This window comes from Culex quinquefasciatus, chromosome 2 (assembly GCF_015732765.1).
Source record: "Culex quinquefasciatus strain JHB chromosome 2, VPISU_Cqui_1.0_pri_paternal, whole genome shotgun sequence".
Lineage (NCBI taxonomy): Eukaryota > Metazoa > Arthropoda > Insecta > Diptera > Culicidae > Culex > Culex quinquefasciatus.
In genome coordinates, this window is record NC_051862.1 from 71,317,933 (window position 1) to 71,331,743 (window position 13,811).

Here is a 13,811-nt window from a genome sequence, read left to right on the forward strand (position 1 = left end):
ACAGTCTAATTAGGTACAGTAGATTTTAGAGCAGTTCATTTGGAGATCGGTGTACTAATTGTTTTGCTCTGTTCCTGTTTTAACCGAAATCAATCAAAATAATTAAAACATTATGCAAAAAACAATGACTAAAACAGCTGTCTTAATTCGATACATTTGTCTTGATTTGCCAAAAATGTTTCATGAAAAATAATTTAAAATGATATTATTTATTAAATTTAAAATCATAAATAGTCTTTCCAAAAATATATAAAATTTGATACAAAATATTTAGATCGCTAGGCAATTTACGGATCGGTATTTTGTATTACAAGTTTGCTTCATAAGTCAAATTTATGCTGATACTTTGTTTGGATAGGTCCTATAAACATATGAAAACATAAAAGCTTTTCAAAAAAAGAAAACCCTGGATATATGCTAAATATATATTTTTTTTCTCGTTGTTCATCTATTTCAACAACAAAATATAAATTTCCAGAGAAATTTTTTATATTTTTTCCAATTTCGGGAATTCCCGGGACAAAATATAAAAAAATCCGGGATTCGGGAATTCCCGGTTTTGGAAAAATCCCGGGAATTTTGTCCCGGGGATTCCCGGGATGGACGCACTATTTGTGACAGTATCTAGTTTGTTTTGAACTACAAAAAAACGTCCAAATACTTTCGAAAGCACACAATTGAGTTTTACGAGTAAAACTTCGAAAGAGGGCCAAAATTTTTCAAAATTGTTACCCGGGGGGGGGGGGGGGGTAGGCCGAAGCCGAAGTGTCAACAATGAGTCTGTCCTGCTCGTTACTAATGTAAATATTCACTAACGTAAGCAGGACAGACTGTTTGTTTACACTTCGGCTTTGGTCCATTTACATTATTTTGCTTGATTTGTTTACATTAAATCAAGCAAAATAATGGAAAATAATAGCAATACATTCTTATAACTCGTGAAGAACCTGAATAAAAAATCGTCGAATTCTGATAACTCGTAAAGAACAAATGGAGCCTAACATTTCAAAAGGGGACATAACTTTTGTAAACAATAGTGTATCCCTTTCACTCAAATGACAGTTTAGATAAGGTGTGAAAGGGACACACTCTTGGTTAAAAAAGTTATGTGCCCTAATGAAATGGCAAGCACGAAATCTCGGATTTGTTTTCAAAAAAGACGTAAGAGCCAGTGCATCGGTATTGGACCTACTTACGAAAAACCAATTCAAAAATGCTTAAGATTGTTCATCTATAAACGATTTTTTGTTACAATTTGCAGAAAAACGAATATCAGTGTCGGAGGTCAAGGTGGCTCTTACGGTTTTTTGAAAAACTCGACCGTGAAATGCAAAACCCTTATGTTTACACATAAAAAAAATATTTTTGTCTGCTTTACAACTTTGTAGAAAATTGGTACAGTCTAAAATTTAACCCTGCAAAGTAACAAAAATAAAACGTAACCTCAAAATGAAATTTTTTGTCCTAAAAAAGAAAATTACCTCACAGGGTTATTGCAGATTCGAAAAGTACATTAAATGTCCCATAAAATGACTTGTTGCTTAAACTACTATTTTAACTTTATTTTGTGAAAAATAAGTTTTTTCTTGTAATCAACTTTGATAACAGATTGAGTTATTTTTCGAACAAATATCTGTTGTTTTTTGTGTTATTACAACAGATTATTTGGGAGTTTTAATAACAAACCTTACATTCTGACAAAAACAGAACTTGAACTTGAATACTATTCAACGAATAGGCATTCGATTTTTTTTTGAAGTGAGTCATAATTTTAAGATTTGGCGATCCTGTCCAAGGACATCGCTAGTTCAACAGAATTAAAAAAAAAACTCCGGTTTTAATGTAGAAATTCTACATAATATTGACGCTCTTGTGCCATCTTGTCACACGCCGCTTTTTGACGTTCTGAGAAAAACGAGTTCTAATGTTTGACCTCGAATAAACAAAAAAGAAAGCACGCAATGTAAACAATAACAAACACGTTTTGTTTGGTTGACCGTTCTGTGCATTGTCTTTAGGTTTGGTGACCGAGTTATAGTTAAAAGCACGACAAAATTGAAACTTCTTTTATATGAAAAGTGACAATAATGCACGGATTTTTTGGTTTTATTGAATATCTCAGGATTGAAATCAAATTTTGAAGATCTGTGAAGGTCAAAAGGTGAGGCATTGTGAGCTGCGTTCATAACTTAATTTGACCCAAAATTCTCCTGCGACAAGATAGCACGACAGCGTCGTCATGTCAATTTTAATCCTTTTTCAAAATCAAATTTTAGCATTTTAACGCCAGTTCAATCCAGATTCCTTCCAGTGTTTCCAAACTTTCCCACGGGTAATCTAAAGCAAAATGACTCCCAAAACGCGTGTCCACGCGGCGTCCACGCTTTTAGCATCATCCCCCACTTTGACTCAATTGAGGCCGCGGATCGCATGACAAATGATCCCGCCACCCCTTCTTTAGTGGGTCACTAATTTCAGTGATGTTCAGCGCAAGTAACCTTGATTGTTCTGGTCATGTTTTTTTTTGCTGACAGCTCGACTTTCTCAACGAGACTCAATTGGTTGGCGCTAGCTAGAATCGGTGTGGCATGCTGTTCTAACTGGTTTAAGTTACACATTCTCGATGCGGTCGTTGATAGAGTTCATGCGAGACTAGTACTAAGAAGAAAAAAATCATCAGTGTAGGAAAATAATATGAAAATTGGCAATATTTGTTTCGTACTAGTGGGGGCTGGAAAGTGGGAAAGAAAAACGACAACAACATAAAATAGATAATTGCCCACGGGGATCGCCCTAATTGCTAAAGGATCGAGTGTGTTCTAGGTTTGGGAAAGAGGGAAGAGTTGAAAGAATTTGGAATTTTCGGCCGCCGCGACCCAAGCCCAATCAGTCGCCACTTTATTGGAGGGGGGCAATTTCGCGCACGGAAATTGACCCTCTCCCAAAAAGTGCGGCTTGTTTGAGGTTGCGGCGCGCCTTGGAACTTTTGCGCGGAAAGTCTTACCAATTATCACTCCAATTCTACAATTGTGATTGCTATGCGCACACGACATTAGCGTTCCGGTCGAGTCGTTCAAGATTGCCATCACAGTTATTGCAACGTCCTGAAGCGAGCGCGCGTGGTTAGGATGATTTGTTTCGATTTGTCGAGGGTTGATGGTCACGGTGAGTGGGTGTGCGGGGTAGTTTATATGATTCACGACCCGAGTAATTTGCAGATTTGAGGTTTTGTTTTTATGGTTTTTTGATTAGTCGATTCGAATTGCCGCCAATTGGTGATAGCGAAAAGTAGAGAGAAGAAAGAAAAAAAATCGTTCGCTCATGACTGATTCTTATACGGTAAGTATGTGATCGCCCTAACACTGGTATTTTGTTGACCTAACTTAATCTAACTCTGACTTAAGTGCTAGCTAGATGTTACTCGCTTTGGGAACGACTCAACTCACCCCTCGCCTGGCAATGGCATCCTTCAGCAGCTGGACGACGTCTTCGCCGACGACACCGGAGCAGTTGAAACCCTTGGTCCACCGGGCCAGCATGCCCTTGGTCAGACCGAGCTGCGTCAGCGGGAATGAGAATGTGAAGCCTAGAGGTAGTTTTTCATCGTACACTGCATGTTCCTGAAAGATGCAAGCAAACTTGTAAAAAAAAATGGAAAATTATGGAAATAAATGATCCTACCTTCATAAAGTTGGCTAAACACTCCGCAATGTGGTCAAACAGTTGCGTCCCACTGCCAAGCATAATACTCTGTGGAATGGCGTAGATTTTCGACAGCATCTCGAAGTCGTTCTCGTCCTTGAGGTGGATCAGCAGTACTCGGAAGTTGGTACCGCCCAGATCGAGCGCGAGGAATTTGCCCTTTTCTGAGGAAAACAAAATTGAATTTAAAATTCGTCTTATTTAGTTTCGATGTGATTTTTTTCTATTATAATTAACAGTTTTCGGGCCAACCAAGCTACGATGTCATGAGATGAATGAGATACAATTAAAAAAAAGAATCTTTTTTGCCATTTTAAGACCAAAGATACAATTTAACATCGATATTGCTTTTAAAAGGCATATCAAAATACATAAAATTCGTATCATGAGAAAGATCTATTCGATTGGTAATCTTCTCCAGTTGCACGTTTTAAATTAAACTGTTTAGCAAAAGTAGCATTAAGGAGGTATTAGACTATGACAAACACACAAACAAACTCACTCTTTTTCGTGTTTGACAGGTTGTCAAATTCGCAAACAAAGCAAAATATATGCAGGCTGACGTTTCTGCAAACTAATGCAGGCAAACAAACAAAGCCGGCAAACTGTCAAAAAGTGCGAGTTGGTTTGTTTGTCATAGTTTAATTCCTCCTTTACAAGGTTGCCAGATCATCAAACTAGCTCGTATTTATAATCAAATCTTTGAAAACCGATCTATCGATGCACGGAAAAGCATCTTTGGATGTAATTTTCATCAAAATGTCATGTATCCGGCCTCAACCAGTTAAATTTCATTTAAGCAAATTAATGACAGTGTTGCCTCTCATCCTACAGCGGTCCCGAAGAAGACATTCAGTTTCAGCCCGAAGTCCTCCCCCTGGATACGGGCCTGTATCTTCAGAAGAGTTAATGCAAATGAGAAAAGGAAACATTTGACTTGGCTGAAAATTAGGGTACACAAAAGGCTACCAACTGTACAGATTTTCTCCTTAACATACGGATTTTCGAACCTCTTCGCCGATTTTTAACAGGCCGGGACTTTTGTAGGGAATTTTACGCATAATACGGAAATTTAATTTTACGGAATTTTACCAACTTTTTAATCATTGAATTGCTTTTTTGATTTGGTCGAAGCTTTTGTTAACTACAAATTTGTATTTTCCTGTGTGTTTGATTAAAAAAGGGAGTTTTCCGGGGTTTCCTTAATTCAAACTTGATTATCAACACAGAAAAAAATAATGTAAATTTGGAAGCTGTAATTTTGGAAGGTTGAATATTACCTCTTTTATGATGTAATTTTACCTCAATTTAGACTGAAAAAATGACATTACACCATGGAAAGTGGTAAAATTATACATTTCCAGAGGTAAAATTACACATTTTTTCTGACATAAAAGATGTACCCCTTCCCAGATGTAATATTACCATGATTTTTTTTCTGTGAATTATTCTATAGTTTTTGAACTATTGTCTTTCAAAAAAAAAATCTAGAATAAGAAATTCCTTACTAAATTTATTTATCCATTTTCAAATGCTTTCTAAAACTTGTGAAAACATTTGAACATTTGAATTAACACATTATTTAAAGGTCCTATAAACTGTTGTGTTTCACATGTTATAGGACCTTTTCATTAAAAAAAACTCTGGAAAAGTGTTCGTGAAAACACTAAGAACGATATTATTCGTAAAAGCAGACCTGACATTTCGTAAACTTTTAAACGTTTTAACAAAAAAAAAAGTGAAGAACACGATGATTTGATTCAAATTACGGTTTATTTTATGAATACTTTTAAACGTGCAAGTCATAAGCACTCTGATAGCAATTTGTGAAATATGTTAGCTGCAAAAACGACACAGTTATTTATTTGTAATTCTCAAATTTATTAAATTTAATTTATCTAAATAATTCATTGACAGTATTTGTTATACCATGGTGTCATATCGGCAAAGTGTACGGATTTTTACTCAGCAAGAGTTGGTAGCGTCTACAGTAAAAAATTCTGTAAAATTGGAAGGTTCAATTTTGGAAGGTAGAATATTACCTCTTTTGTGACGTAATTTTACTTCAATTTAGACTGAAAAATTAACTTTACACCAGCAATGTGGCAAAATTTTCAGAGGTTGTTTATCCATTTTTTCTGACAGATGTAATAGTACCCAAAATATAACCATCAAAAATCATTTTATTAAACGTAGCAATTTAACATTCCAACGCCCAAGGCTCCAAAAAAGTTGGAACGGTAACTTCAACTCAATGGTTCTCGGGCATAACTCAACCAATCAAGATGATTCTTCTTTCCAGTGATATGTTAGGATGTCTAGATGATCCTAAAATTTTGCAGAACTTAATTTGATCAAATCTGTAATTTTTGCGATCAAAAACATCGTTCCAACTTTTTTTTTCGCGTGTAAAAAAAAATACGCCTAAAATTCCACGGAGGCAGTCGTTTAAAAAAGTTGGAACGATGTTTTCGGTCGCAGAAATTACAGATTTGTTCAAATCAAGTTTTAGGATCATCTAGACATTCTTAGAAATCACTGGGAACAAGAATCGTCCCGATTGGTTGAGTTATGCCCGAGAACGGGCGTGTTGAAGTTACCGTTCCAACTTTTTTGGGAGGCTTGGGCGTCCGTGTAAGTTGGACATGCGTTGGGCGTTCCAGTGTTAAGGTTAAGTTTTAGAGAAAAGTGATGTTCTGAGCACTTTAAGACCTACTAAAAACAAAAAAAACGTGTATATTAAAAAAAGCGCTAGCTAAATTTTATTCATCAGATTGCCATCGAAAGAGAAAATCTAGCTCTACAAAGGAAAAGTGTAAAAATAATAAATGTCAAAAATATCGTTTTTTTGCACTTTGACCCAATTCTGAGGGAAGATTTGACATACTTCAAGATAGGATTCAATATATTTTCTCGCGAAGTTATTAGCTGTCGAGATTTAGGATTTTTTCGCAATCAGCTCTTTTCATCTCATCTCCAATGGAGCACTTCCATTCGAGCAGTTTTTGCTTTTTTCTACAATGTATTTTTTATGGAGCGAACTGTCAAAAACTGCTCGACTGTGGGTGCTCCATTGCACCCCCTACCAGATTCTTACCTTTGCCGTTCGGCAGGTCCTGCACGTAGGTGATGAAACACTTGACGTCCGCCGTCGGCTGTGTCTCTTTGTGGAGACCGTTGTTGATCTCCTTCAGCACCCGCCGCATGATCTCCTCCATCTGTTTGTCTGTCAGAATCAGCTCCTGGCATTGTTCACGGATCTGGAAGTTGGAGAGTTGGAGAATGAAGAATCGTCATTAGTGGTTTTGATCTCTCGACGTGCGATCGTGGAAAAATGTTTGTAAATAGAGCCGAGAAGATCACCCCATTGAATCCGCAAATAAAAAATACAGTAAAGTAAATAACAGAAGGAGAAAATAGGTTGAGCGCGTGATTCTCCCAGCATCGAATCTGTGGGTATAAGTTTCGTCATTAAAAAAAATCGTTGGATCCTCTCGAAAAAATGCTGCTCTCTTCAAAGTGAAGAATTCGAACGGCTGTAGTGTTTTATATTTAGAGCGAACATTTTTAAATTTATCACGAAATCGTTCGTCACGCGTAAACTTTCTTGTCATGCTGGGCACATCGAGACGATTTCAGTAGGAACAAAAATCTTTCTATAACCTTTTCTGAAGTCGACATTCTGGACAACACCTGCGCATCGGTTCACAATCAAATAACTACTAAGGTGATGTCCAGCTATTGCGCGCCACTCGCTGGGTGGTCATTTGCGAGAGATATCAAACTCTGTATAATTACCGGTGAACCTCACTAATTGGAGCTTCTTAATTGCACGCTTTTGCCAAACATCCACGTTGTGTTGCCAGTTTGAGGCAAAACTCGCGCCAATATTTACAAACAGCATTGGCGCCAAATGACTTTTGGACGCTCCATTTGTTGATAAGCTTTCCGCTATTTTTTTTTTTTGCCAAACTCAATGAATTTGCATATTTGCACATTTTTTTTTTTCAAAACAGGTCTGACGTTCAAAGTACAAATCAGTCACCCAGTATAGCGATAGAATTGTACGACAAAACGCGATTGTCACGTTTTCGTCGATTGGTCCGTTGCGTTTGCGATTGGCCTTTGTGGCCGCCAGGTTCTGACCCCTCTCGCGGGTGTCGATCCTTGTGACTGATAACGGAAATGGTCTTATCTGGACTGTCGACTACAGGTTGGCAGGTTCCTCTGGAGTCGGGCCCCATTGAGTTACGACGTAGTTCTCACTGATGGTGTCCAATATTTGCTGCCTACAGTTTGCCTTTGTTTGGATTATCTCTAGAGAGGGTGTTTAATGTTTTGACAAGTGTGCACCGGAAAGTGGCGCTGTTTTGGCTTTGGTTAATCGTCGATTGATTAAGGAGATTCACTAATAAACGAATGCTAGAAAGAAAGTTGTCTAGTTGATTGTTTCGTAATCTGCTAATCGTACGCTGAGATAATGCATTGCTATGGCTTGCCTTACCAGACTATCAAACTTGTAATCTATGAGTTGTGTAACGGAAATAATTAAACAGCTCACAAATTAATATGTACACGATTCCAAATTTTATCCTGCTTCGCAAGATTGTATCTTAGTGGAGGAGTATAATAATCCACATTATCACAATTCGTAAAAAAACAGTACAATACGGTTAAATCTGCACTTTTTGCTTTGATGAATTTCTAGGGTTATCAAAATTTTGCAATTACCATACTTCTGAACTTAGGGCTAAAGCATGCAAATCACCTTTGTGAAAAAGACTCTTAATATTATACACTGCATGTGCCATTTTTGTAAACACAAAAAAAAGTTTCAACCGACGAGATTCATACCCAGCACCATCAGTAAGGACTGGCTCCTTAGCTCACTCGGCTATCAGACCGATGAAGAATAGATAGGATAAAGGCATGTATCTCGGATTTATTTTCAAAAAGACATAAGAGCCAATGGCTAACAAACATTTTTGCATCGGTATTCGACCTAATTGCGAAAACCCAATTTCAAAAATGCTTAAGATTGTGCATCTACACGCCTTTTAAGTGCCTTAAACAATAAATAAATGAATTTTTGTTACAATTAGGAGGAAAACGAATATTCCTTGGGCATGAGTAAGGACCTCGACGCCGTTAGCAATGTTGGCTTTAAAATAAAATTTCGTGATAATATCACTTCCCCCCAGCCAACATTTTTGCCATGCGAAGCGGGCCTCGACGCTGTGTCTAGGTTTAATTCCTAGCTAGGAGCCATCAGTGTCTTAAGAGGTGGTCCCAAGGCCGAGTAGGAGTTCATGAAGCAAATTAGTCGTCTCCCACCCCTTTTAAATTGAAAATGAACTCTGAAACCAGCGCTTACTCACAACAGAAACAGAGGCCTCTTCTAGGCATTGTAGGATAGAATAGATTTTGAAATTTATTTAAAAAAATATTATTACGTAGCATTTTGATATGTCAAAATTTCCATAGAGTCTCGGTCAATCAATAGTGCGATGATATCGGACAAAATTCGTTAATCTGTTGAACTAACGGTTTTCGGATTATGGTTGTATCGACCATTGTTGCGAATCGAGGGTCTACTGGAGCCTTGACGATCAAATGGAGCCTAACATTTCAAAAGGGCGCATGGGTTTTGTGAACAGGAGTGTGTCTCCTTCACTCAAATGACAGTTTACATAAGGTATAATAGAGATGCACTCTTGTTTGCAAAGCTCTATGCCCTAATGAAATGAATGGCATGAAATAGTCGTCTTAATTACTAGTGTTCAACTTTTGAACTATTCATTTATGTTTATTGGTTTTTGGAAGCGGCAAGACTGGTTTAAAAACAAGATCCTTTACCTTATTTGGCGTTATAATAAAACATTCGGGGATTTGAGATTAAATTTACTTTCAGACAGTTTAGTTTAGGTTGTTGATTAAAGTTAGATAGTTTTCCGTGGATGAATAATTGAACTTAAATGATTAGTTGATTTGAACGAAGTGTAACATTTCATTGGCAGATCTGTTTCTAGTTGTAATGTACGACAAGACTATTGACGGACGTGACAGGTCGGCAGTTAGTTTTCATCTTTTTTCTCTAGTATTTTTATTTCCTTTAAATTTGGAATACATCATAGGTTTCTTTTGCATAGATCTCCGATTAGTTACATTTTCTTATTTAATTAACTAATAATTTAATTTATTCCGGGCCTTCTTACTTTGAATCACAATTTCAGATTTTCTTTATTCAGTGTTAAACTTAGATTACCGTAACTGCTCAAATCATCCAAATTCTTACTACTCACACCTACACTAATTTTCTTTCACCTTCCCCCTCCCGATCCCCTATATCTTCCGGTGGTGTTCATTTGGTATGCAATACTAGTTCGGCCACTACCCTTTTTTCCACAAGAAACCGGACTTGGACTGACTTGAGGCCGCGTCCCCCACCTTGCTCCGTAAAACGAAAACGAAAACGAATTAGGAGGAAAACGAATATTAGTGTCGGAGGTCACGGTGGCTCTTACGGCTTTTTGAAAACTTACCCGAGATATAAGCTTGACATTTCGGACAAGTAAGTTTTCCATACAGATGGCCTACATATTTCTGGGTGTTATATTACATAACATTTTATAAAATAATGCCAAATTTAGTTTACACCCAGGCCACTTATACGCAGCTGGATTACAACGTTTTTTTCTGTGTAACAAGTTGTTAACATTTTCAAACATCTTTAGTTCACTGCTGTCTAGCACGTTTTTGTAGTCCAGAAAGAGTAGTGCAAACGATGCCTAATTAATTATCCGTTATAAGTCTTCATCGCGCTTGACAACTGCTACGCGCTTTTTTGGACTAAAATAGATTATCAATCGAGATACAAATACCATGTGATTTGAAAGCTCTCCGTGGTGACACTTCAAAGAGCTATTAGACTAAACAAACAAACAAACTTGCACTTTTTGTGTTTGCAAATTCGCAAACAAAGCCAAATGTATGCAGGTTGACGTTTCTGCAAACAAATGCAGGCAAACTGTCAAAAAGTGTGTTTGTTTGGTTGTTTGTTTGTTGTAGTGTAATATCTCCTTAAGACTCTTTTATTGTCTTTGTTCATTCAGATGCAACTTAAAGGTTTACAATCAAACACAGCAATGGTTTTAAACGATTTGTAAGAAGATTACCTAAAAAGTTTTTGTTTCCAAACACAATAATGGCATTGTGGAAGGTTCTTAAATTTTAAGTACAATTTACACTAAGATCCTCACATGCGATTTGACCGTTCTAACTAACCGGTAGTAAAAAATCCTCAATTTAACAAAACATTAATGGCGTTTCTATTGCAATCTCGACGTCCAAGCGCACCGCTACATGCAGACACGCCGAAAAAAAACCACCCTGAAGCCATTCAACTATTGGCCTTCAAAACAGTAACAATCACCGCCCAAACACACTGTCGCATTCCGCTCACGAGTTGATCGCGACATTTAGCACCGAAAAGGTGTGTGACGTCTGTCACGTGCGCCCAGCAGCGGTAATTCCCTGCAAAACTGACCGCGGGGCGCTGTCAGTCTTTATTTTTGGCAATCGAACACAGTGATCGGCATCAATCATACACGGTGAAAAATTGATGATGTTGGAATTTGAAAAGTCAGAATATCTGGTTGAGCTTTGTGCCTAATTTTTAACGATTTTTTTAGTGTTTTGTACATTTTTTAAAAATCATAATTTCAGCATTATAGCTGAACTTTTTTTTCCGTGCAAACCGGTAGTGAACGGCACTCCGAAAAAAGATTAATTGCACCGGGCAGTTTCGGAACGTGACATCGTGACGACGATGAATGAAGGTGCAGAGTATACGCGCCAGTTTATGATGAGAGTGCAACACGTCAGTGATGCAATTTTACGCCGAGTGGCAGAAATGGCCAAGTTCAATGTCGGCGGTGGTCGGTGGAAATCTGTTGCGTGTCTTGGGGCACGTATGCAACCGTTTTGAATGATGAGAAAATGGAGGAAAAGGTGTAATAGTCTTCAACTATTCGCTTGAAAAATTTAGGTAAAGGTCTAGTTTGGTACAATCCACAATTCGTTTGAGCACGATTAAGGTGAAACGGGATGCTCTCTTGCGTCATATACGATTGTTTTTTAATAGTTCCGCATGCCACGTCACTAATAACTTTGTAATCAAAATGAAGCAGTAATTAAGATAAATAACAGCTGTGCAAATTACTACTTCAATGGAGGCGCGAGGCCTTTAAGCTTGAAATTCAAATCTCACTCCACACAGAGCTATCGCAACAGGTCATCCAGCCAGTTCTAATTGTTCTCAATGGTAACAATTATCACGGCACATGTCCGCTGCACGAGTTCTGGGCTGGACCATCCGGTCACATGCATTCTCGATTACCAGTAATCCAACCGATGACGGCGGCAAAGTGACTTTGGCAGATGTGGCTAAGCTGTACCGACTTACGCATCGTGCGTCCAAGTCAACGTGAGATTAGATGTCGCTCGTGACTTCCAACAACAACAACAAGTGTGACTTTGTACACGGTAGCATCTCTCCTCTCTCTACAAACAGAGTCTGTTTATGGTTTCGCGGCGATTGCGACGCGACAGACAGTGGCAGTGATCCAAGTCCAAGGAGGACTGAAGGTTACCCACGGTTGGTAGCTTTTCCTGGGAAGTTTCAGATTGCTACTTTTGGGCAATCAGTCGGTCAAGTTTGGTTCGAGTTACACCCACTAGATAACCGAGCGTTATCGAAGCCGTGTGACATCACATTGGATGATTCAACGGTTTGCGAATCGTGCACCGTCACGGTTTCAACGGCACTTTTTACCTTGCTAAAGTTATCTTTGATGATTCCCATTGTAAGACCGGCGTGTTTCCGTCACTGTGGTAGTGATTTTTTGGTACCTCAACACTACCACCACTACTCTTGGTGTGATAACACTTTGTTTTTATCAGCTACACTAGCACAGTACTGTTTTCGGCGTGAATTCCTTCACTGAATCACAATGTCTGGTTACCACCGGTAATACGATGCAGTCCTCGCGAAGGTCCAACTGTAAATGCACTGCAAAACCAACGAAGCCGGTTTGCTTTCCTAACCTAACACACCGTATCAACAACCACACTATCGCGGACCAGCTTCGTCCAGTTCCTACCGGACACGTTGGGGTAGATCTTGACACCCTGAGTCTACAGTCCTGTGCCGGTCGTCAACAAGTTATTACACTAAAACCCCCGATTACGCTCAGGCGTTACGCTTTTTGTTAGGTTGATTTCTCGAAAACAGTGTAATGTTTCTAAATTCTTTTGAAATCAATTTGTAGATCTGCACAAGACGTATAAATTGCTTTAAAAAGATTGCAAAAATGTTGCGTCGTTTCAGAGAAATCGACGAAATACAAAGCGTAACGCCTGAGCGTAATCGGGGGTTTTAGTGTACTCTGCCTTTTTTGTACCACTAAATAAACACACACGACAATTCTCCAAGACGCGGTCTAATCGAATGATCTTCGGAGCCACTTCGGAATCGTACTTATATATATAGAGACCGAGCCGGAGAGAGCGCGAGCTCGTCGGGATGTCGTGTACGCCGGAGAATGTCGACGGGTCTGTTTTGATTAGATGTGGTGCCGATCGGGTGTCGATACACTTGCACATGCACAGAAATTGCTGCGTACTCGCTACATGTAATTACGTATCGACGGCGGTGGCCCCCGCTATTAGCGGTTTAGTGAGGCATGGTATACCGAAACATACTTAATTGGGGACCGACCTGCTACTGATAACCGGTTTTTCGGAACCCCTGCTGCGGCGAGCGCAGCGGATGTAAATATTTATTTTTCCTGGACTCTGACGTAAAACGCAAATGACGCTCCCGACTGAGTTGTTCGACAGTTTGTGTTTAAATTTTTCAAAGTATGTACTTTGCATCTCGCGTTTGATTACAAACACACACCTCAGTAACGGTGATGGCGCACTCGGTTTTGTTGTTGTTGACGGTTGTGTGACGCTCAAAATTCTGAGCGATGGATCTGGCGCAAAGTCCAACCAAAGCAATGGGAAGGAAGCGAATGGTATGCCAAAAATAGAGTTACCCAGAGCAC

General features: G+C 38.7%; 1 protein-coding gene across 8 annotated transcripts in view; it reads right to left on the bottom strand.

Moving 5' to 3' along the window:
* Nucleotides 1-13,811, bottom strand: part of LOC6040777 (hexokinase type 2) — a 48,777-nt gene that overhangs the window by 4,983 nt on the left and 29,983 nt on the right. For 3 of the 8 annotated variants that reach the window (XM_038256958.1, XM_038256957.1, XM_038256951.1), the window contains 4 exons: nt 6,800-6,962; nt 3,682-3,866; nt 3,447-3,620; nt 2,723-2,731 (listed from right to left, as the gene is read on the bottom strand). In XM_038256958.1, the coding sequence (XP_038112886.1) occupies nt 2,723-2,731; nt 3,447-3,620; nt 3,682-3,866; nt 6,800-6,962 (531 nt within the window). Of the gene's footprint in view, nt 1-2,722; nt 2,732-3,004; nt 3,105-3,446; nt 3,621-3,681; nt 3,867-6,799; nt 6,963-7,365; nt 7,415-12,535; nt 12,932-13,811 lie in introns of those variants that run through there. The other 5 variants (XM_038256955.1, XM_038256959.1, XM_038256953.1 and 2 more) reach the window with 5 other exon arrangements.